The sequence below is a fragment of the Sturnira hondurensis genome, unplaced genomic scaffold (genome assembly GCF_014824575.4).
Source record: "Sturnira hondurensis isolate 20B ecotype Veracruz unplaced genomic scaffold, ASM1482457v3 Scaffold0006829, whole genome shotgun sequence".
NCBI classification, from domain to species: Eukaryota; Metazoa; Chordata; class Mammalia; order Chiroptera; family Phyllostomidae; genus Sturnira; species Sturnira hondurensis.
The window spans coordinates 452,843-475,554 of NW_028079460.1; the positions used below are offsets into that span (position 1 = coordinate 452,843).

The 22,712-nt window shown below is 55.9% G+C and overlaps 3 protein-coding genes across 6 annotated transcripts; 2 read left to right on the forward strand and 1 right to left on the reverse strand.

The window, feature by feature from the left end:
- Positions 1–131: 131 nt before the first annotated feature.
- MTX1 (metaxin 1) lies at positions 132–5,178 on the reverse strand. 2 transcript variants are annotated; one of them, XM_037050588.1, is made up of 8 exons: positions 5,058–5,178; positions 3,558–3,627; positions 3,351–3,430; positions 1,738–1,830; positions 1,379–1,561; positions 1,177–1,253; positions 578–702; positions 132–479 (listed from the first exon to the last, which is right to left on the reverse strand). In XM_037050588.1, exons 1-8 carry the CDS (start codon positions 5,136–5,138, stop codon positions 265–267), a joined length of 924 nt encoding a protein of 307 aa, XP_036906483.1. In that variant the 5' UTR covers positions 5,139–5,178; the 3' UTR covers positions 132–264. The 2 variants fall into 2 exon arrangements, with proteins under 2 accessions (XP_036906483.1, XP_036906482.1); XM_037050587.1 differs by having other exon boundaries at positions 578–732; positions 5,058–5,176.
- On the forward strand, positions 5,177–16,354 carry THBS3 (thrombospondin 3). Of its 3 annotated transcripts, XM_037050583.1 has the most exons (25): positions 5,177–5,260; positions 5,919–5,973; positions 6,180–6,585; positions 7,635–7,841; positions 8,420–8,676; positions 8,759–8,861; positions 9,649–9,675; positions 9,893–9,975; positions 10,064–10,115; positions 10,241–10,389; positions 10,742–10,882; positions 11,111–11,188; positions 11,483–11,635; positions 11,845–11,955; positions 12,043–12,150; positions 12,462–12,621; positions 12,921–13,039; positions 13,160–13,212; positions 13,498–13,691; positions 13,883–14,061; positions 14,170–14,218; positions 14,386–14,582; positions 14,787–14,959; positions 15,813–15,952; positions 16,045–16,354. In XM_037050583.1, exons 3-25 carry the CDS (start codon positions 6,507–6,509, stop codon positions 16,101–16,103), a joined length of 2,871 nt encoding a protein of 956 aa, XP_036906478.1. In that variant the 5' UTR covers positions 5,177–5,260; positions 5,919–5,973; positions 6,180–6,506; the 3' UTR covers positions 16,104–16,354. The 3 variants fall into 3 exon arrangements, with proteins under 3 accessions (XP_036906478.1, XP_036906476.1, XP_036906477.1); XM_037050581.1 differs by having other exon boundaries at positions 5,919–6,585; XM_037050582.1 differs by having other exon boundaries at positions 5,218–5,973.
- Positions 16,355–19,137: 2,783 nt separating this feature from the next.
- On the forward strand, positions 19,138–22,480 carry MUC1 (mucin 1, cell surface associated). The gene is made up of 7 exons (XM_037050586.1): positions 19,138–19,284; positions 19,725–20,350; positions 20,446–20,501; positions 20,634–20,767; positions 20,913–21,034; positions 21,118–21,267; positions 22,189–22,480. The coding sequence occupies exons 1-7, from the start codon at positions 19,224–19,226 to the stop codon at positions 22,255–22,257; spliced, it is 1,218 nt and encodes a 405-aa protein (XP_036906481.1). The 5' UTR covers positions 19,138–19,223; the 3' UTR covers positions 22,258–22,480.
- The last annotated feature ends 232 nt before the right edge of the window (positions 22,481–22,712 follow it).

The following is a 22,712-nucleotide window of genomic DNA, read 5'->3' on the forward strand; positions in this document are numbered from 1 at the left end:
AGATGCAGAACTAGGCCCTTGCAGGAGCAATGTCAGTATCAGAGCACAGGCAGCTAATTAGTCAAGGCACCCAGAGAGTCCCTAGCCCCCAGCTAGGAAAACGATGGCCCCTTAAAGGAGAGACTGTCTGATCCCAGTCAATGTGAGCAGGTTTATTCTGAGGAGGTGGGTCACCCATTTCTGGCTGTACTGACAACAGGGAGACACAGGGACCTCTGGAATGCATGAGAGTAGAAAAATCACTCCTGGGAGCATAAGGGCAAATCATTCCTCTTCATCTTCCTCAGCCATGCCCAAGGCCCGTGTGCCTGGGGTCCGGGCAGGCGCTGCCCGCTGGATAGAGACAATGCCACTGAGCAAGGCATAGCCCACCATGGCCGCCAGCCCCGCCAACACAGATAGGATCTGGTACCGGCGCCGGTATGGCTCCTCCTCAGTCTCCGGCCCTACTGGTGTCTGGCGAGGAGGTGGCATCTCAGCTGAGGGACAAGGAAGAAAGGTGGGCAAGGAGGCCGTTCCTGGATCCCTGCCCACTCTCCCCAGGGCCCGTGCCCACACCCCCGGATCTGCCCCTTACCTCCATCCCAGGGAAAATAGAGGCTGAGGATGTGGGTACAGTAGGCACAGAGGTTGTGCAGCCCCTGCAGATGGGCCTGGAGCTTCCCACTGGGCAGCTTTATCTGCAGCAGCAGGGCCAGGTAGCTAAAGACAAAGGCATCCAGGGAGGCGGGGCTGAAGCACAAAGAGAGGGATACGATGGAGGAGGATGACTTTGGCAGAGTGGGTAGAGATGGAGTCAGAAGAAGATTTGGCCTTGGGAGGTAGGCTCTGGGCAGCAGGGACCACCAGGGTGGGAGAGGACACTGTTCTGGGCCTTGTGTGGGGAGGGACCCTAGGTGGCGCCAGCCTGGCCCTCAATGGGACTCTATCCCAGGGCTGCATAAAGGGCACATTGAGTACCGCACAGCCCTGCAGGCCCCTCCTGTGCCTGGCGGCCCTCCCACCCTCCTGTACCACTGAGGCGGCTCTAGCTCCACACACAGCCCCACTGTCACCGGACCCAGTGTTTATCCTGAGGACCTCTTGTCTACTGCTGAGCCCACCCAGCCCCTGCAGCTACATCTGAACCTTTATCTTCTTCCAAGCCACCTCTAATTCCCCTGGAGTCAGACTCACGCATCTCCAAAGAAGAATTTCTGAGAGCCCAGGCGCTGAGAGAGGAGGGTCAGGCATTCCCGAGCCTCTTGGTATAGCTACAGGGAGGACACAGGTAGGGTTGTGGTTTGGGGCACCATGCCATCTCCCCTTCCAGGCACTCCTGTCCTGGCCATTAGTCCCAAGGCTTGTTTCATACAGTAGCTCCCTATCCCAGAGGTACCTCCTTCTCCAGTTCTTCCTCACTCTCAGGCCTGTGTTCCCCACATAGCAGCTGCAGCCGCTCCATGTGCTGCCGCTGCATGCGGCCAGGAAGGAAGAAGTTGAGGGGAAAGGGCATGGCCTCTGCATACCACTTCCGGGTCACTTCCACATAGTTCTTGGCATCTATCCAAAAAGTATGTACCTGGGATCGGGTACGTAGGAAGGAATAGGCAGGTCTGAACTAGTATACCTACCTGACTCAGGGTGGGCTTCTGCTCCCCATGGTGCTCCAAGGCAGCATGGTGAGGGTTTGGGTGTGGGTATCCCTGGACCCCTACCCCACTGGCCATGAACACTGGGAGGTCTGGGCACACTTACCAGCACTGGGAGCAGCTTCTCCTCCAGCAGAGACATGAAGGCCAAGGTGTCTGCCCCTTGTCGGGCAGACAGATCATAATCGGCATTGTACTTCTGTGGAAGAAATGTCCATAATGAGGTGGAAGCTGAGGGCCTCCAGGGCACTTTCCCAGGGGCATCCTGTCTGGTACCACCCTCGCTGGCCTCTGAGTGCAGCAGAGGTAGAGTAAGGAGTTTTTTCCCACTAAGGCCCCTCGGCCTGGGCACAGCTAGTGGCCTGTTGCTGTTGGCAGACAGCCTGGGCCTTAGAGCCTCCTGGCTGTCAAGGTCCTATTCCCATTGCGGGGAGGAAAGAAGGCCTAGCTGCAAACCCGGAGCAGCTCCCAGAGTTTCCACGGAAAGGTGGCAACATGCCTGCTGACAGCAACTTCCTAATGGTAACTTCCCCAATGCAGGCACCACAAAGCCCAAAGTGGAGCTCAGAGGCTGGATGGGCCTCCATCCATGCCTCAGGAACTAGGGGCACCATCCTCGTGCCCCTGGGACCCAGTGAAGCCAGGCCCAGGGCCCACTGGCCTGTTCTCTCAATGTCCATCTTGGCTATTTCCTCTATTTCATTCTCTGGCCCAGGCCCCACCACCACACACACATTCCAACTGTACCCCCAGCTCTCAGGCTGCCTCATCTTTCTAGGCTCCAGTGTCTGCTGCTTAGCAACTCCCTCCACATCCTGAGTAAGCTTTGTCCCCAGATGACCTCCCAAGCACGATCCTTAAATCTCTCTGAGCCTCATTTTCTCCCCTGTGGAATGGGGTACTAATCTCTTTCTCTCAATGTGGCTCTGTTAGGGCAAAAACTCTGAAAACTGGAAAAGTTGTGCTGCTACATAAGTAAACAGCAGTGTCCCAGTCCCTGCCAACAACCTTGACTTTACCAGGATCCGCTCTCTCCATGCTTCTCAGGCCTCCATCGATTCCCCAGCTTCTTAATTTGGGGGAAAGTAGAAATGAAGAAGAGGGTCCCACTTCTCACAATGTGTTTCCTTTTGGAATCAGACCCTGAAAGCTAGAAGAACCCTTGGAAAGCATCCTAGCTAATACCCCTAGTTTTACAAATAAAGAGCTCAGGGCTCTGAGATGTTGAGTGACTTGCCAAAGATCACATAAGTCAAAGAGAGAGTGAAGGGCATAGCCTAGGCCTCCCCATTCTTGTAATGCTCTTCCAACTTCCCCACCATGGCTCTAAGCCTTGTCCATCCTCAGCCCCATGTCCTACACGACCTGGTCCCTGAAAAATGGCAATGGTCTCACTTTAAAGGGTCTCATTTGAGCCAACTGCTCTCTTCTATATTCCTTTTCCTTCCTTGTGTCATCAGCCTGTTTATCTGTCCCTCTCCACCCAACAAGCAGAAGGCATTGTGCCTTCAGATGCCCCCAAAGTACCCCAGCTTAATCTCTGGCCTACTACTTATAGCATCATACCAACAACATGTGTGCCCCTCCCCCCACCTCACTGAGTGTTCCTTGAAGTGCTGGGTCACCTGCAGCTAGCTTGGCATATACTCGGCACTCAATAAATGTGTTGTACTGAATTCACCTCTCCTCCCCGGCAGCCCCCTCAGCCATGCCACCTACCTCTTTTCGAAGGTGGGTGATGATCTTGTGTGGTACCGAGATGACCTCTCCATGACTGGTTCGAAGGGCAGGCAAAGTCCCTGACATCGAGAAAGAAGTGTGCCCACCAAACCCTTAGCTATCTATCCACACACATTTGGACCATATTCCTGTCTGTCTCCTGTTTCTCCCCTTGTATACTCCCTCACCCCCCCAGGCACTGGGTACCTGAAGGGCTCCGCCAGGGGTTGGTGATCTTGTGCACTTTGAGTGGGGCACCAGTAAATCTGGCATAGGTCTGCAGGGAAGGAAGCAGAAGGCAGAGAGAGGCCAGGGACATGGCCCCACAGGGGAATCAAGAAAAGAAATAAATAACTGAGCCCTGGCTGCTGTGCCTCAGTAGATCGTGTGCTGGCCTGCAAACCAAAGGGTTGCTGGTTCAATTCCCAGTCAGGGCACATGCCTAGGTTACAGGTTGGGTCCCCGGTGGGGAGTACATGAGAGGCAACCACACACTGACATTTCTCTCCCTCTTTCCCTCCCTCCCCCTCCTTCTAAAAATAAATAAGTAAAAATCTTTGTTTTTTAAAGAAAAGAAATAACATCGAGCCCTGGCTTGTATAGCTCAGTGGACTGAGTGCGGGCCTGCAAACCACACAATTGCGGTTCGATTCCCAGTCAGGGCACATGCCTGGGTTGCAGGCCAGCTCCCGGTTCCCGGCAGGGGACGCACAAGAGGCAACCATACATTAATATTTCTCTCCCTCTCTCCTTCCCTTCCCCTCTAAAGATAAATAAAAATAAAATATTAAAAAAAAGAAATAACATCGAATACCTTTTGTGCTACGATCTATGCTTAGTACTTGATACACAAATACAGGGGAACCTTACTGTGCCCACTTCAAACAAGCAACACAGGGCTCAGAGCTTATGGACTGTCCATGGTTCCAAGTCAGGTAGGAAAATCCATCTCCTCTCCTATCATCTACCTGGTGAAACCTATCCTCCGAAGTTTTTCTCATGAGTATATCCCTTTTTTGCCAGTCTCTGTTGCCCGTTTGTACTTACACCTTAGCACCCCAATGTTTTATTACATTTATTTGCTAACCTTTCTGCCTTTCTGTAAACAATGTCAGAGGGACCAAGTCTTACTTATTTTGGCATGGCAATGTTTGATATTTGGAAGAGGGCTAATACATGCTTGTTAAATGAAGGAGTGAATGAGTGAAGTGAACTAGTCTGACTCCAAAGTTTTCTACAGAACCCTGCTGTGGGCCTTTTGGTTCAATAAACAATAAGCTCAATAAATGCTGTTTAGTGAGGAGAGGAAGAAGGAGAGGAGGAAGAAAGAGAGGCTGAGGAGAAGACAGGAATGCCAAGCCTGAGAACCTTGAGATTGTTCCGCTTTAGTAAAGATCTGTATGAAGAAACAACGCCCAGAGAGGAGAAGGAATCGTCCCAAGGTCACACAGCCAGTAAATGGAAAAGCAAGGACTAAAACCCATACCCTGAACCCCCGTCCAGCCCTCTTTTTATAGCTACACAAAACCTAGGTTTCTAAGGCATAAGGCACTGAGCCCATACTGGCCTTGGACGCTCTTCGATTGCCTCAGTTTCTCCCACTTCGCCCGTTTGGAGGCGCCCTGACAAAATTCAGATGACCAGCTAGTTCGGGCCCCTTCCCTAGTCCTCCAGGGCGCAGCGGAGGGCGCCGGCACCACCCCTCACCAGTACCGCCAGGCTGTCCGGGTCCACTGACGGCAAACCCCAGCCCCCAGACCAGCAGAACAGCTCCATGGGCGCCGCCATCTTGCCCGCCCTCTGTCCCGGAAGCACCTCCCTCTGCACTTCTGTCAGCTGCTGCGTGGACCTGCCCCCTTACCGCTGCTCCGGGGGCAGCTAGAGTAGGGCTTCGGGTGGCTTCGGGGGAGGTGTGTCTTCTCGTGGCCCTGAGGAGGCCTGGTGGCGGGGGTGGAGCTGAGGACCTCTGGGGAGGGCGGCCACCGTCTTATCCAGAGCCAGCTCTCGAAGGGGGGAGGGGCTCTCGACCTGGGGCCCCTCGGAGGGCCGAGACCTCTCGGCCGGTCCAGAAGCCTGGGCCGAGAGGGGTGTCTCTAAACCTCCGAGAGAGTGGCAGGCCTCGGAGAAGCAGGTCTCGTGCACCTGGGCTGGCCCTGGGGGGGTCTCGCAAGTCTGCACGTGGCCTGGACTGCTCTAGGGCCCTTCAGGCCTTGGCCCTGAGCCGGGGATGCGGGGGGGATCCCCCGAGGCACATGTTTTCCACAGCGCGTTATGCTTGGAGCAGGCCCCGCGCCGCCTGTCGCCATGGAAACAAAACAGGGGCGGTGGCGGCCGCTAGAGCGAGGCGGGGCTAGGGCCTGAGTGGGGGGAGGGGAGGTGGGGCTCGTGTTGCCTTGGTAACGGAACTGAGGCGCCCCTCCGCTTCGTCGGGGTTATGGACTGTCAGCTAGTATCCCCCGGTGTTCCCGGTTTAGCCCACTTTCCCTGATCCATTCCTGTCTGTGGTGTCCCTTTCTTACCTGATTTCATTCCGATCTCACTCACCATTGTTTTAAACTTTCTCTCCAGTTCCCATTGGACCCTTCCAGGTTTTCCTGGGAATGAGGGAAAAATGGAGGCACAGGTACATGTCAGGGGACCCTCACCCTAATAAAGAGCACTTGCCACGTTAGAGCAGCACACTTTCCGCCCTGTGGGCATCCTCTGGGCATCAGAGCAATCTAGTTTCCACCACTCCCTTGGCTTCTTATCATGCCAGCTGTAGAATAATGCCCACTGTCGGGCACTTTCCTGCCAGAGGTGTCTGCTTCCCCCAACTGTGACTTCCAGAAAACAGCATTTGGTAGTGGCCCCCAACAACGAGGTGTCAGCAGAGAGGGAGGCAGCAGAATGAGAGGACCACTGGGGAGAGGCAGAAGGCAAGGAGGCCTCCCCGCTCTTCCCAAGTGCCCCTGCTCTTCCCCAGTGCCCTTGGTTCCTGGAGCTGGGGATGCCTCCAGGGTGATTGGCAGTTCTTTGTTTCAGCCCCCCCCCCCGCGCCGCCTGCTGCCCCCACCTTCAACTCCCCCTTCCAGTCCCTCCCCGCCCCCCCCCTCCGCCTAGCCTTTTCCCCTCCCAGCCGCCTGCCTGCCAGGGTTAGTGAGCCGGCTGAGCGTTATGGAGACACGGGAACTTCGGGGAGCCCTGGCTCTTCTCCTCCTCTGCACTTTCTCATCTGCCAGTCAGGACCTGCAGGGTGAGCCTGTCTCCAGCCTTTTCGACCCCCTCTGCCTCCTCCCCATTTGCCCCCAGCCTAGTAGTAGAGAACATGTGGGCAAGGGGAAGGGAAGAGTCCTGAAATTGAGCTAGAGTGAATAAATGCGGCATTATGGCCCTGTGGGAAGGAGGGAACACCCAGAGGGTGCTGGGTGAGTGGGAATTGGCCACAGCTAGCATAAGATCAGGGCAGAGGACTCAGGAGCTGGATGCTGGGGCTGCCTGGCTGGGTTGGTGTCTGAGCATCCCCAAGCACTCCAGAGTCTGGGAGAGTGGTGTGAAGATGGGTGCATTGTGTGGTCCCCTCAGCTTCTTCAGCCCCTGGGCTGCTGGCTGCCCAAGGACAGGGTGGGGGTTGGGACCCAGAGGTCTGGGCTCCCTGGGAGGTCTGGTGGTAGGATGGGCCTATGGGTGTGGGAGAGGTAGTTGGAGCAGATGACACAGGCACAGATTCTTTACTGGCTGAAAGGGAAACCACAGATTGGCCAGGACACAGGAGGCAGAGGAGCTGGGTCCTACATTTCCGAGGGAGAGATCCAGATAGTGGGAGGGTCAGAGCCCTCAGTGGGGAGCTGTTCTCATCCAGAGTGAGTGTGCTGAGCCCCCAGGATGGGAGGAGGGATTTTAGGATGTAGAATGAGTCAAAGCCAGCAGTGTAAAGAGAAACTGCCTTCCAATTTCTGTGCTGTGGGCACCAGGTGCTACTGCTGCCTGGAATCAGCAGTGACTCCCATGCGCCACCTGGTGGGAATATCTCAAGTGTGTGGGGCACTGTTTCTGCGTTTCTAGATGAGCCTCAGGCCTGGGGATTGCTAAAAGGATGGCAGTAGGCAATGTTGAGGGAAAGGAAGGTGTAATACCTTGTCCTCTACTAGCAGCAAGGGTTGAATTTTGAGGTGACTAACACTGTCTGGTAGTGGGAGTGGAGGGAGTGATGAAGGATGGCCTCACCTCCCGAGGGCTCAGGGCAGTGGACAGGCTTTAGCATCTAACCCCTTTCTCTAACCTTGATAATCCCTGCCTGGCCAGTGATTGACCTGCTGACTGTGGGTGAGTCCCGGCAGATGACAGCTGTGGCAGAGAAGATCCGGACAGCCCTGCTCACTGCTGGGGACATCTACCTCTTGTCCACCTTCCGCCTGCCTCCTAAGCAGGGTGGTGTCCTCTTTGGCCTTTACTCTCGCCAAGACAACACACGATGGCTGGAGGCCTCTGTTGTGGGCAAGATCAACAAAGGTGACTGGTGGGCATCTCCTTTCCTACAGGGGTTATCCCCTTCAGCACTCTCCCTTATCCCCACTCCCACATCCCTCTTAATTTTCCTTGGGTGCCACTGGGGACCATGGACCTATCAGGCTCTGCCCCAGCACCAGGGGCCACTTGGTATGGGGTACTTAGGAGGTGCCTCAGAAGGACAGGCAACAAAACAATAGGGTGAAGCGTGGTATTTGTAGGGATGGAATGTTGTCTCTGGGGATGCCCTGGGGGAGGGGGAAGGCATGACATTGTGCCCCAGTGGTGGTATAGAGAGGTCCCTCACATTCACAGGACAGTTTAGTAGGTACAGAACCAGCTGCCACCTTGCAGGTGATTGAGTGATCTGATGCCACTGGAGACTAAGAAAGTCCTAGTCTTTGAACCAATTTAAAAGAACATACATTGTATATCTATTATGGACAAGGTGTTTGAGAGGTACGTAGCTGAGTACAGGATAATAGCCCTAGAGATGTGGCGTCCAGAAGAGTTGATCCAAGGCTCAACTGGGATACAGGGGATGGGGGACGGTGCCCATACTGACCTCCCCTCCTGGGCAGTGCTGGTGCGGTACCAGCGGGAGGATGGCAAAGTCCATGCAGTGAACCTACAGCAAGCAGGCCTGGCTGATGGGCGCACACACACAGCACTCCTGCGACTCCGAGGCCCATCCCACCCCAGCCCTGGCCTGCAGCTCTACGTGGACTGCAAACTGGGCGATCAACATGCTGGTCTCCCGGCACTGGCCCCGATCCCTCCAGCCGAGGTTGATGGACTGGAGATTAGGACTGGACAGAAGGCTTATTTGAGGATGCAGGTGAGTTTCCATGGAAACAGAGTTTGCTCCAGTGGGAGGAGTTGGTAGGTCCTCCCACCCTATTCTGCTCCTATGCCCCCAGGGCTTCGTGGAATCTATGAAAATGATTCTAGGCGGGTCCATGGCTCGGGTTGGAGCCCTGAGTGAGTGTCCGTTCCAGGGGGATGAGTCCATCCACAGTGCAGGTAACTCGGAGACTTCTGTTAGCTAAAACCCCAGAGCCTAGACCATATCCTGTGGTCTTTGGTGATTCACATCTTCTCAACCTACCCCCCCAACACTCATTACTTTGGTTCACCTATTCCTGGGGCTCTGACCCTGTTTACCCCAAATCTCCTTCCCCTCTGATTCTGATCTCCAAACAAAAGGTGTGGGTCAAAACATCTCCCTGTTCAGGCCATCCTGCCTACCAAGGTAGCCAGTAATACAAAACCACACAAGATAAGACTGGAATTCTAAAGAACTCTGAGGGTGGTGAGGACGTTAACTGCTTGGTCTTGGTTTTGCCTGAGATCAGGGTCTTGGGTCTCTTTTTTAGCTCCGTTGGTGGTGGTCACCTAATAGCAGGTTTTCTGAGCATTGCCCATCCGCCTGGTCTTTCCGATACAGATGTTCAGAGGCTCTTACCTAAATAAAACAACCGCTTCTCCCATATATTTCAAAGAAAGTGCTTTTGAGGTAGAAGCTTGGGAGGGAGGAAATGGAGTATGTTGCAGCCCTGGCCCTGCTTTGGGTCACCTTCCTCGAATCCCTTCTCCCACTACCATGCTTGGGAATCAGAGGGATTTGGGTTTTGACCATCTGAGGCAGCTCCCTCCCTTAGAGGGTCCCTCACCCTGTGGAGCTAGGGATGCTTGCCTGTCACCTTTGATGTACCATCTAACACCCCATCTTTATTCCAGTCCTTTTTCCTATCCCTTTCCTTCTTCCTCTTCACCTCTCCACCCTTTGATTGTGTTTTCTTCTCTCTAGTGACCAGTGCACTCCACTCCATCCTAGGTGAGTGGGCTACAGTGAGGAGAAAGGGGCATGAGGGTGGGGAGGAGGTCCCAGGCTTTGGCAGCTGCCTGAGACTAAATCCTCTTCAGCCAAAAATAGGGTGGAGTTTAAAGGTGGTGGGGGGTGTGCAGTAGTGGCAGGAGCTAGCTTATTATCCGAAGGGGGACCAGAGCTGGTGTCCCAGTTCTGAGTTTCTCTGCATCCTGGGCCCTGACAGGGGAGCAAACCAAGGCACTGGTCACCCAGCTCACCCTCTTCAACCAGATCCTGGTGGACCTGCGGGATGACATTCGAGACCAGGTTGGAGTGGGCCTTCAAAGGGTAGCAGACTTGGGGGTAAGGCGGCAGATGCTAAGAGCTGGCTCCTCCCCATCCTTATGTCTGCCAGGTGAAGGAAATGTCTCTGATCCGAAACACCATCATGGAGTGTCAGGTGTGCGGTGAGTGGGGGAGTAGGGGAGGGCTCCAGGTGGTATCACTGTGCTTCTTACTCCACAGTTTGGGCTTCCAATTCCCGTGATTTGAATGGTGACCTCTTGGTGGCTCTGCTGTGCCCTCTCCCCAGGCTTCCATGAGCAGCGTTCCCATTGCAGTCCCAACCCCTGCTTCCGAGGTGTGGACTGCATGGAAGTGTACGAGTACCCTGGCTACCGCTGTGGGCCCTGCCCCCCCGGCCTGCAGGGCAATGGCACCCACTGCACTGATGTCAATGAGGTGGGGTGGGCACAATCTGAAAGGACACAGCAAGTTGCCAGGAGGCAGTTAGCAGAGGCCCAAGAAGGTGGGGGGAATGTTGGTCTGAAGCAGAGGAGCCTGGGGTGTAGGAGAGGCTGGAGACCAGAAAAGTGTGAGAAGGGAGGGAGGCAGAAGATCTGAGGCAGAGACAGAAGGGCCACACAGGGAAGGTGTTGGCGGAGTGGCAGGGGCAATTTGAGATGGCTGGTTAGGGGGCAGGGCTCAGAGCACAGTGATGTTGGGTGGGAAGGACTGCAAATGGGACACTAGGAGCCGTGGTCCTAGGATCATAGGCTGGGGCCTGACATCTTCCTTCTTGTCTGGTCTCCAGTGTGCACATGCTGACCCTTGTTTCCCGGGCTCAAGCTGCATCAACACCATACCTGGCTTTCACTGTGAGGCCTGTCCTCAAGGCTACAAGGGCACACGGGTGTCTGGTGTAGGCATCGACTATGCTCGAGCCAGCAAACAGGTCAGATTGGGTGGAGTGAGTAGACAAGAGAATGTGGCCTTGCAGGGGCTTCTGGGTGGGCCATGGGACCCTTGGGACAAATGGGATGAGGCTCCTCTGCTACCTTTACATTGGATTTGGGGCTGGGCTTCATGTCAACATTCACAGATAAGGGCACACCAGCGCCCTCTCCTGTATGTGAGGAGACCCACCAACAGGTCTGGTTCTACCTGAAGTCTGCCCCTTCAGGTTTGCAACGACGTTGATGAATGCAATGACGGGAACAACGGTGGCTGTGACCCAAACTCTATCTGCACCAATACAGTGGTGAGCAGAATACCTGGAGTGCATCTGGGGTGGTGGGAGTATGCGACACTCTCTTCAGACTTCCTGCGTCCCCTCCTCCTTCCCCAGGGCACTACACGTAGATATTCCACGTGGACCTTGTTTGGAATTCCGGTTTTGCCCCTCACTAGCTGTGACCTTTAGCAAGTTACCCTGAAGGAGATAACTGACAAACCCGGCATGTAGCTGAGTGCCCACCCTCTAACCCTTAGGTGCCGCTCCAGGGTGCCTGGTAGGCTGACCCTCCTTCCTGAGACAGTACTTCCTTACTCTTAGGGCTCTTTCAAGTGTGGTCCCTGTCGCCTGGGCTTCCTGGGCAACCAAAGCCAGGGCTGCCTTCCAGCCCGGACCTGCCATAGCCCAGCCCACAGTCCCTGTCATGTCCACGCGCACTGTCTCTTTGAACGCAATGGCGCAGTGTCCTGCTCGGTGAGCTGGCCCTGGGGCTTGGAAGGAAAAGGGAGAATCTGGGAAAGGCGGTAGGGCTAGTGAATGTGTTTAGGGTTTGGGATGAGGGCCTTCACTGGAAAGGGCTCAGGAAATGGGTGGTGAGAACAGAGCTTGAAGCAGGGAAGCGGGGGGGGGGGGCGGGGGGGAGCCAGCCCGACTGCTGACTCTCACCCTGTGTGCTGCCCCAGTGTAACGTGGGCTGGGCTGGGAACGGGAATGTATGCGGACCTGACACGGACATCGATGGCTACCCGGACCAGGCTCTGCCCTGCATGGACAACAACAAGCACTGCAAGCAGGTATGGGCTGCAGGCAGGCATAAGCAGGACCACCCCAAGCTGGTGCGGGCCAGAACTCACCCATCCATCTCCTCCCTGGACCTTTAGGACAACTGCCTTTTGACACCCAACTCTGGGCAGGAAGATGCTGACAATGATGGTGTGGGGGACCAATGCGATGATGATGCTGATGGGGATGGGATCAAGAATGTCGAGGTGATCCCCAGACATCTTGATCCTCCCTGTGCCTGTGCTTTCCTCCTCATCTCTGTTGCCTGGCCCCATAACCCTGCTCCCCCAGCCCCTGGCAACTCTGCAGGAATGCTCCAGTCCTACACACTAGGGAGGCATAAGCCTGGTGCCCAGGACAAGGTGGACTGACTACCTGGAGGTTGGGTGGGTGGACGACTGTGCCAAGCAGATGGACCACCACAGGACTGGTGATCATAGACATGGGTACAAAGACAAGGTGGATGCTGGGTGGCCAGTGGTGTTGGGAAGGCCTGACTCTTTCCCTCCCACCCTAGGACAATTGCCGGCTGTTCCCCAACAAAGACCAGCAAAACTCAGACACAGATTCATTTGGTGATGCCTGTGACAACTGTCCCAACGTTCCCAACAATGACCAGAAGGACACAGATGGCAATGGGGAAGGGGATGCCTGTGACAACGACGTGGATGGGGATGGTGCAGACCTGGGCTGTGGGGGTGGGAGACCCATCAGAATTTGGACACAGTGGGAATGAAGCAAGGAGGCTAGGAGGGTGTTCCTGTGGAAGTCAGCCTGGATGAGAGATGGCCTGCAGCAGGTGGCAGTGGGAATGCGTGGTAGCGCTTAGGGTTAGGTAGGGAGAGAGCAGGCAAAAGGGTGAGACCTGGTACAGGCAGATTTCCCCAACAGCTATCCTCTGGATGGGAGACAAAGCTCAGGGCTTTCACCAGCCTAGAGGAGTGTGACAACCTTTTGCTATCCCCATGTCTTCTAGGTATCCCCAATGGACTGGACAACTGCCCTAAAGTCCCCAACCCCCTACAGACAGATAGGGATGAGGATGGGGTGGGAGATGCCTGTGACAGCTGCCCTGAAATGAGTAATCCTACACAGGTACAGGGGAATGGAGAGGGCAGGGAAGGGGTGGGGGCGCTGACGGGTAACGGGAGGTGGTCAGGTCATCCACCCTCTTCAATTATCAAGAGATGGTGAGAACAGGCCCCTCTCTCTCAGACAGATGCAGACAGTGACCTGGTGGGGGATGTCTGTGACACCAATGAAGACAGGTAGGGTCTTTGCCAACAGATAGAAGGTCTTACAAGGGATGCTTTACCTTCCTCTAGTTTATTCTCAATTCTGTCTGTGGTTTAGCCTTAATTCTTCACCACTGTTGAGCAGGAAGTTATTCCTGTAGTCTACCCTCCATTTCTACTGCTGAACCTTCAACTCATCTTGCTGACTGCAAGGGGTCTGGTTGAATGGAGGGTGCACCTCAGAGACTCCTAACCAGGAGACAAGGGAAGGATGTGGTGCCTTTAGAGCCTTTATTCAGTGCCTGTTCTCATGGGCAGTGATGGAGACGGACATCAGGACACCAAGGACAACTGCCCACAGCTACCCAATAGTTCCCAGCTGGACTCGGACAATGATGGACTTGGAGATGAGTGTGATGGGGATGATGACAATGATGGTGTCCCAGATTACGTGCCTCCTGGTCCTGATAACTGTCGCCTGGTACCCAATCCCAATCAGAAGGACTCAGACGGTAAGTTAAGACTAGGGTCCCACAGCAGATTGGTCTGGTGTGGGCTTTGCTCACAGAGAGAAAGCAATCGTTGCTGGGTAGTTAGAAAGGGCACGGCGGGGAGAGAGGTCAGGAATGCAAGGCCCAAGAAGTGATGTTGGCTAGTGGCAGTGGTTAGGGCCTTTCTGAGCCCCTTGTGTCACTGTTCCCAGGCAATGGCATTGGTGATGTGTGTGAGGATGACTTTGACAATGATGCAGTGGTTGACCCCCTGGATGTGTGTCCCGAAAGTGCAGAGGTAACCCTCACGGATTTTCGGGCCTATCAGACCGTCGTCCTGGACCCCGAGGGGGATGCTCAGATTGACCCAAACTGGGTCGTGCTCAACCAGGTACTAGGGCAGTGGGCTGGGTGGGTACTGTCAGACCAGACCCCCAGGCAGGGCCGAAGTGGGTAGTGCACCTGGATCAGGTCTTTCTTCTTTATTGGCCATCACCAGGGCATGGAAATCGTTCAGACCATGAACAGTGACCCAGGCCTGGCAGTTGGTATGTAGGGGATACCCTGTTCAATAATTTCCAAACAGGAACCAGATAGGGGCAGAGTTTGTGGGGGTGCGAGCTGGCCACACATACTGCAGGCATCCCTTCCCACTCCCACCGCACAACGGGCCACAAGCAGCTTTGCTTGATCCCATACACCCATCTTTCTCTAGGATATACAGCCTTCAATGGTGTGGACTTTGAAGGCACCTTCCATGTGAACACAGTGACCGATGATGACTATGCAGGCTTCCTCTTCAGCTACCAGGACAGTGGCCGCTTCTACGTGGTTATGTGGAAGCAGACGGAGCAGACCTACTGGCAGGCCACGCCTTTCCGGGCTGTTGCCCAGCCTGGGCTGCAGCTCAAGGTCCTGTAGCTGCCCACACTCCCCAGTCCAGACCCTTTCCCAAAACCTCCCCCTGTACCTGAGTGGGAGCCCTCTTACTCAGACATTGGGCCTAGAGGTTGGCTCCCTGGGGCTCCAGAACATTCTCCTGACCACCTTGACTTCCTTTCCCACTTGTATTTACCAACCTGTGGCTGACCCTCTGTCTTTGCCAATGCCCCCCAGGCAGTGACATCAGTGTCTGGCCCAGGTGAGCACCTCCGGAATGCCCTATGGCATACTGGCCATACCCCTGATCAGGTACAACTGCTGTGGACTGACCCACGGAATGTGGGCTGGCGTGACAAGACTTCCTACCGCTGGCAGCTGCTGCACCGGCCTCAAGTTGGCTATATTCGGTGAGGGGAGGGGCAGAGCCCTCCTGAGGGATTCTGTTCTCAGCCCGGCCTTTCCTTCCCCTGTGGCTGGGACTCACCAGAGACCCCTCTGCTCGGTGCTTTGGTGCCATGGGCCTGAACTGGGACCACTTCTCTCCAACCCCCTCTCACCGCAGACAAGGAGGCCTGGACTCTGGTGCCAAGGAGAGAGAGGCACTGTTGGGGAGGCATTTCCTTTTCTGTGTTCCATTTTTCCCCTCTGTAAAATAAGGGCACCCCTGGGAGCCTCCAAAGCTCAGGCCCTTCACTGCTACAGCCCAGAACCTGCCTCCTCAAGGCGTCTGACCTGGAAGGGGCCGTTATTTACTGCCGTGCAAACCAAAGCCTGGACTTCACAGCTCTCTGCAGCTGAGCTGAGGCCTCGGTTCGGCACTTTGTCCACAACTTTGCATTCCCTAGCTGGTAGGGATGACAGGGGAGGGAAGGGAAATGGCCAAGAGCCCAGAGTCCAGGCAGTTGGGCTGCTGGTTCCTCTTTAAGGTGCCTGGGCTGTGGGGCGCCAGGGCAGAATATAAGGGGTGGTGGACTAAAGCCTGGGAAGTGGGTGACTTCACCCCCAGTCCATTGTGCTCATCGTCATGGCAACCCAATCCTCGCTTGGAATGCGGCTGGTGCTTTGAGATGCAAAGGGGGCTGGACAAAGAGCCTGGGGCCCCAGGCCTGAGAAAAGCACCCCCTTCCATCCCCTTTCCTGCTTTCCTTCTCTCAGGCCTGGTGAGCTGAGGGGGGTTGGGGATGACCAGGGCCCCCGGCATAGTGGCTCAGTGCCCATTGATAGATACCCTAGCACCAATGGAAACCTTATCCTGGACAGAGTGAAGCTCTATGAGGGTCCTCAGCTAGTGGCGGATTCTGGGGTGATCATTGACACATCCATGCGCGGGGGGCGTCTTGGTGTGTTCTGCTTCTCCCAAGAAAACATCATTTGGTCCAATCTCCAGTACCGATGCAATGGTGAGGCTCTCAACCCACCCACACCAGCCTGACCTCTCGCACTCTCAGGGAAGAGCCACACCTTTGACTTTAGGTCGTTTCTCCTTCCTCAGACACAGTTCCCGAGGACTTCGAGCCATTCCGGAGGCAGCTGCTCCAGGGAAGAGTGTGAAGAAATGGCTACCAGATTCAAACTCCTGACTTTAGACCCTCTGACCTTGGGATCTATCCTGGAGGCCCCCCACCCTGGTCTAATCTACAGCCCCTCAGCCAAACACATACCCTCTCCTGGTGCCAATTGGGAGTTCAGCCCCAGAGGCTGGTGACTGTTGAGGAGATGGGAAGTTTTCAAGGGGTATTTCTCAGGCGCCAACCCCAGGAAAGATAACAGCACCTTGCCATAAAGTTCCAGTTGTTTTCTAAGCTAGTGTAGTTGTTTATTTTAGGGACTTTCTGGGGGCAGTGTGGGAGCAGGAAGAGACCTGAGACGGGTAAGGGAGAGAGGGCTGGTAGGTTGGAAGTTAGAGATCTAGAGGAAGTTTGGCTCAGTTTGGACCACAGGAAGGTGCTGGATGGGGGTTAGGTGAGGGATGGGGGTTAGGTGAAGGATGAGGGGGCTGGTCGGAGGGTGGTTAAAGTCCTCCCAGTCCCACTTACTCACGATGCTAGCGGCGACACTCCAGTCTAAAATCTGCCGGGATCGAAAGTCAGGACAGCTGGGGCTGCCCCGCTCGTAGTGAGTGGGGGCGCCGGGGGGCCGGGGGGGCCGGAGGCCGGGACGAGTGCAATATTGGCGGGGAAAAGAACAACACTGCACCGCGTCCCGTCCCTCCCGCCCGCCCGGGGCCGGGATCCCGTTCCCCGCCGCTTGAAGCAAGATTAGCCCAAAGACTGGGGTGCGCTGCGGAGCTGAGTTCACCTGGGAGGCTAGAGTGACTTGGCGCGGGGAGGGTCAAGGGAATGGTATGGAAGAGGGGGAAAGCAGAAGGAGCAACATCCCTATCCCGGAAGGCCACTTTCTGACGCCCGGGCTGCGCGTTGCTCTTTAAATACTCCCACTGCTTGGCGCCGAGCCGTCGCCATGGTAATGCATATCCTAGCAACCGAACGAAACGGTTGTTGCCCGGCAGGGGCTGGGGTTGAAGTTTTGAAACCGCCCATCTAGTTACTCCTGCGTTCTCCCGCTGTCGGGTCCAGGGCTTCCCCGCCTCTTCGGCCCGCGAGCTGACGTCACGCCCCTTGCCTGCCGCCGGCCGGGCGCCGCGCGGAGCCGCACCAACAGGGTGGAGCCCCACGCCGCGGAGCTGTGGTCCCAGGCCTTCCGCCGCACAGAAGTGTTTTAAAGTTCAGTTTTCAATCTGTACTTGTCAGAGTTAGGAATTGTTTTCTTAAAGCGGACGTAACTGCTTCTGTCGGCCGAGACCGCAACCCAGGACCTCTGGATGGGGCCCGATACCCTAAGCTACACGTGCTGCTGTGTCCCAATATACTTCTCTGGTCCCAAATATTTCTGCCCCTCAAAATATCTCTCGGTTCTCCAACATGTCCGACCCACGTCCTGGCTGGCATGGCTCAGTTGGTTGGAACTTCACTTATCGGCTGTACGGTAACCGAAGGGTCGCCAGTTTGATTCCCAGTGAGGGCACACACCCAGGTTGCTAGCTCTCCTATCCCCACTTGGGGCGCGAGGAGGTGGCCGGTTGGGCTTTCTCACATACGTGTTTCCCTTCCCCTTTCTCTCAAATGAAAATACAATAAACCTTTTGTTAAGATTATGCACCCTCGCTAGTTTTGCCCCCACCCCTACCTTGCTTACCTGCCCCAAATACCACTATGCTCTCCGAAAGATAGTTCAGTGCCCCCCAATACCATTCTGTCGCCCTACCAACTCTCTCACTCCTAATACATAACCTGTCCCACCACCTCCCACATTCCGATGTGCTCTGCTAGACGTACTTGGTCGACACTTCCACATACCTCAGGACCCCACCCACATAGCGCCATTTCCTCCAGACACCATCCCACGCACCCCAGAGTCCTCTCCATAAGTTCCCAGCCTCTCCATCGCTGACACAGTGCGTTCCTCCCCTTCTCTGCCCAAGCTACTGATCCGTCTCGATGGGGTTGCTGCCCTCCCTAGCCTCTCTCAGTCGCTACTTAAGCAGTGCCTTCCAACCTCCTCTCCCCACGCTCCGCGGCAGCCTGCCAACCAGCCCGGGCAGGGGCCGTGAGGCTCCCGGTGGCCACTAGAGGGCAGGAGAGCCTGGCAGGCCCGGCGGGCTGCCTGTCATTGCCAGGTAGACTGGGAAGGAAAGACCCTAGGGTTCGGCAACCAAGGTCTCACCTTTTAAGTGGAAATTTTTTCTCGAGTTCCCTTCTCAGAAGAAAGTCAAGGAAGGAACTTAGGAAAGTCCGGCGGGGCGGGGGATACTATGGGTTTCAGGGTAGAACTACGTGCAGAACAGGACAGGGAGTGGTTAGCAAGGTGGGGCTATTCCGGGAAGTGGTAGGGGGCGGGGGTCCAAAAGTAGCACCTAGTCTACTCCTTACCAAGCCTTCCCATTTATTATTTTTTTAATATTTATTTATGATTTTTTTTAGAGAGAGGAGAAGGGAGGGAGAAAGAGGGAGAGAAACATCAATGTGGGAGAGAAACATCGATGGGTTGCTTCTCACACACCCTACCTGGGAACCTGGTGCGTGCCCTGATCAGGAATCCAACCCCAGACCTTTCCTTTTGTGGGACAGTGCCCATCCCACCGAACCAGGCCAATCAGAGTGAGCTTCCTCATTTCTTCTCAGCCCCCAGAGTGGGGCTTCAAGGAGCCCAGGGTGAAGTGTAGTGGGGGACTGATATGAATTTCCCAGCCCTAACTTACCCACTTTCTCTATTCCTTTTCTCACCTTGGTCATAGCCCTGAGGCTAAAACTAAAGCCTTGGGGACCTAGGTCCCAGATTCCCCCACTTTTCCCTGAACACACCACCTTCTGGAGCCAAGGGTGGCTCGTGAAAGGGGGAGGCCAACTGGAGAACAAACAGCTTGTCAGAGGGTTGAGTGATTCAAGCCCACGTGCCCTACCGGAGGGCACAGGAATAGTTGGGGAGGAGGAGGAAAAGATAGGAGGTAGGGAGGGGGGAAGGGGCGGGGTTTTGTCACCTGTCACCTGCTCTGGCTGAGCCTAGGGCGGGTGAAGGACCAGTATAAAGCAGCAGGTGCCTGTGCCGTCCCACCTCACACGCAGTGCCTGCCCAGGTCTGTCCTGCCCCCTCCCCACCTGGCCCAGCACCGCCATGACTCCGGGGATCCAGGCCCCTTTCTTCCTGGTGCTGCTGCTATTCCTAGGGCTTGAAGGTGAGGGACACAAGCTGGGGCAGGGGCAGCTCCGCACGGCCTTTCTGTGGGTTTTGTTTCCTGGCAGATGGCACCCCATGAGACAGCAGCTGCAGACGGGTGGCCTAGTCTGTGCCAGAATAAAGGAGAAAGGCTAAGGATTTGGCTAAGAAGAGAGGACCCCCTGCCTTGGGAGCGTGGGTGCTGGGGCACACATGATTCCTGAAGAGAAGTCTAGGGTTGGGGGTGGGGGGAAAGAAGAGGTAAATCTTAGGAGTGGACAATGGCCGGTCAAGAGCTGAGGGTTGTGGGAAGAGAGGGAGGCTGCCAGCTAGGAAGGAGGGAAGGGCTGACTCAGAGGTTTGTCTCCAAATCCTCCTGTTATTACTTCTCCAAAAGCTACAGGATGTATTTTCTCCTTTTCTGATTTAACCCCGCACTCAACCCTCAACTTCTTACAGCCCACAGTTCCAATCCCACCTCTTCCGTGGCCACCGGCCCTGCCTCAAGCTCCGCCAGCGCTCCAGGCCCCGGTAGCACCCCTTCGCCGGCCACCGGCCCTGCCTCAAGCTCCGCCAGCGCTCCAGGCCCCGGTAGCACCCCTTCGCCGGCCACCGGCCCTGCCTCAAGCTCCGCCAGCCCTCCAGGCCCCGGTAGCACCCCTTCGCCGGCCACCGGCCCTGCCTCAAGCTCCGCCACCTCTCCACTCCACGGTGCCTCCTCGTCCCTGGCCACTGGGCCAGTCCACAGTGCCACCTCCTCCCTAGCCACTGGCCCTATGTCAAACTCAGCTGCCACTCCATCACACAAGGGCACCTCTGCCAAGGCTACCACCATACCAGCTGGCAAAGACACACCATCCTCAGTCCCCAGCCACCACTCTGATACTCCTACCACCTCCGCCAGCCACAGAACCAGGACCACTGTCAGCAGCACTAATGGTAGCACAGTGCCCCTCACTTCCCCCAATCACAGGATTTCCTTCTTCCTCCTGTCCTTCCATATTTTGAACCGCCCGTTTAACTCTTCCCTGGAGGACCCCAGAACTAACTACTACCAGGAACTGCAGAGAAACATCACTGAATTGGTGAGTAGGTGCCTGTCTATCACGCACTCCCCTGCAGCGGCCTTCAGAACTGCTCAGACCTGCGCTAATTCTTAGTGTTTTCCCTCTCACCCCAGTTTCTGCAGATTTACGCACCTGACAATTTTCTGGGCTCCTCTAATGTGAATTTCAGGTACAGTCCTGGGTGTGGACTCTGTCTGAGTGGGTAGATGTGGTCGAGACTGTGGGGAGGGACTGGCACACTTATGGTTGGGGGCAAGTGTCCAGGAGCAGGGATCTGAGTTGCCCATTTCCCTGGGAGCAGGCCGGGATCCGTGGTGGTGGAATCGATTCTGGCCTTCCGAGACAGCACCACCAGTGGTGACAACATAAAGGCACAGTTCGTTCGTCAACTACATGAAGCGGCCAAGTACAACCTGGACATCTCAGGAATCAGTGGTGAGGCTTTTCTCCCTTGTTTTAGGTTGGCACCACACTTCCAGGGCCCGTCTCTCTGCAGCGTCTGGATTCCTGCTTTTCCCCGGGTGCTGGGGGGGGGGCACCTCCTTTGGGAGACTGCCCTGATCACTGCTTCTCCTTTTAGCTGACAAGGTGTCATACCCTTCCTCTGCCCGGTTTGGGCCGGGGGTGCCTGGCTGGGGCATAGCCCTGCTGGTGCTTGTGTGTGTACTGGTCGTGCTGGCCATCGTCTATCTCGTTGCCTTGGTAAGTGTTCAGTCCTCAGCCCGAACCAGAGCCCCCCTGCCAGGAGGAACTCCATGGCTCCCCATGACCTCCTATCTCCCCAGGCTGCATGTCAGTGCCGCCGAAAGAACTGTGGGCAGCTGGACATCTTTCCAAACCAAGATGCCTACCACCCTATGAGCGACTACCCTACCTACCACACCCACGGGCGCTATGTGGCCCCTGGCAGTACCAAGCGTAGTCCTTATGAGGAGGTGAGGATGGGTCCCACAGGTGGAGAGAGACAGAGGTTTTGGCTGGTAAGGGGTTTTAAAGGGGTACTTAGAAAACCCAAAGAACTTGAAAGAGTTGAGAGGAGACGTGAAGGGTGGAGGGCCTGGCAAGAACGGGGGTAGAGGTCAGAAGAGTTCTGGGGGAAAGGCCTGGGGAAGAGATCACGGAAGAAAGGTGACCTCGAAAGGGAGTGTCTCCACTACTAACTTTTCCAGAACAGCATTCACTTCATAGCTGAACTGGTGCCACTGCCGTGGCCAGGGTGCCTGGAGGTGAAATGGGTGGGCAATGTTCCCAGGGGGGCCCTTCACACAGGACTCACAAGGAGCGAGTGCCTGTGCCCCCACTGTTGCCCCAAGGATGGAGGGTAGATTGAGAAAGGCTGGTGGGGGCAGGGGAGGGTCTCTGATGGAGTGGAAGAAGTCTCACCAAACCAGGTGAGCCCGGGTGGGGTTCTCAGGAGCCTCTTTCCTCTCCTGGCCTTTCTCTGCAGGTCCTAGTAAATAATTACTTTGGTCACCTGCAGCTGGAACTCCAGGTGGGGGAGGGGGACTTTCCTTTTCTTGACCCCATTTTCCCTTTTCTGGGACTTCCTTCTCCAGTTTTACACGGATAAGCATGCTACCTTCTTGGGCTAGAAGAGCAGAGTGCAGGGAGACGGGGCAGGAGGAGAGAGGAAGGGGGCTGATTGGAATCCCAGGGAGGGAGTAGAGGGGAGGAGGAGGAGGAGGGCGGGCCCTGTTTACAGTCTCCTGGCTGCCCGTGGTGGTGACCAGCAGGTGCTCTCCAAATTAACCCTTTGAGGGTCATGCTTTGGTGCCTGCCATCCAGGGGTGGATGGGTAGTTCCTCCCAGGAAAGCTTCTGCCCCTCAGCCTGGATTCCTGCTCCACCTCCCCCCAGGTGTCTGCAGGCAACGGCGGCAGCAGCCTCTCTTACATGAACCCAGCAGCCACTTCTGCCAACTTGTAGGGGCACGTTGCCCGAGAATCCAGCCACTGCCCCGCTCTGAACCGGTGGGTGAGCTGGGAGTTCAAGTGAGCGCTCACGGCCTCCTTCGCAGGCCCCACCAAGCCCTCTAACCCACCCAGCCCCAGTGCAGCCTGTCAGGGCTCCGGGGAGTACGCCCCCAGATCAGGGTGGGAATGAGTACATAGCTGAATAAACTGTGGGCCTACTCTGCCCTGATTGCCAACTCCTGATGTGTCATTTGTGACCTTAGATGGGAGGGGCGGTCAGGACATCGTCTGTGTGTGTGGAGTCTGGAAGGGGCCTTTAGGGGAGAAGACAGGGAGGAAAGAAGGTGAGGGGCAGGCTCATTTCAGTGGCAGGGGTGTGTGGAAAGATGACATTGGGGCGCCAGAGTGGCTGGCAGAAGAATTCGAGTCACCTCTCTCCCATCGCTGGTGGCACAAGAGGAAAGAGGA

Excerpts from the sequence above, each read along its gene's own strand:
- MUC1 (XM_037050586.1), top strand. The coding sequence starts at position 19,224 with ATGACTCCGGGGATCCAGGCCCCTTTCTTCCTGGTGCTGCTGCTATTC. Across the intron at positions 20,502-20,633 it reads TCCTCTAATGTGAATTTCAG|GCCGGGATCCGTGGTGGTGG; the intron begins GTACAGTCCTGG and ends CCCTGGGAGCAG. Across the intron at positions 20,768-20,912 it reads GGACATCTCAGGAATCAGTG|CTGACAAGGTGTCATACCCT; the intron begins GTGAGGCTTTTC and ends TTCTCCTTTTAG.
- THBS3 (XM_037050581.1), top strand. The coding sequence starts at position 6,507 with ATGGAGACACGGGAACTTCGGGGAGCCCTGGCTCTTCTCCTCCTCTGC. Across the intron at positions 8,862-9,648 it reads TGAGTCCATCCACAGTGCAG|TGACCAGTGCACTCCACTCC; the intron begins GTAACTCGGAGA and ends TCTTCTCTCTAG. Across the intron at positions 9,976-10,063 it reads GGGATGACATTCGAGACCAG|GTGAAGGAAATGTCTCTGAT; the intron begins GTTGGAGTGGGC and ends TATGTCTGCCAG.
- MTX1 (XM_037050587.1), bottom strand. The coding sequence starts at position 5,138 with ATGGCGGCGCCCATGGAGCTGTTCTGCTGGTCTGGGGGCTGGGGTTTG. Across the intron at positions 1,831-3,350 it reads TCACCCACCTTCGAAAAGAG|AAGTACAATGCCGATTATGA; the intron begins GTAGGTGGCATG and ends TTTCTTCCACAG. Across the intron at positions 733-1,176 it reads AAATTCTTCTTTGGAGATGC|CCCCGCCTCCCTGGATGCCT; the intron begins GTGAGTCTGACT and ends TTTGTGCTTCAG.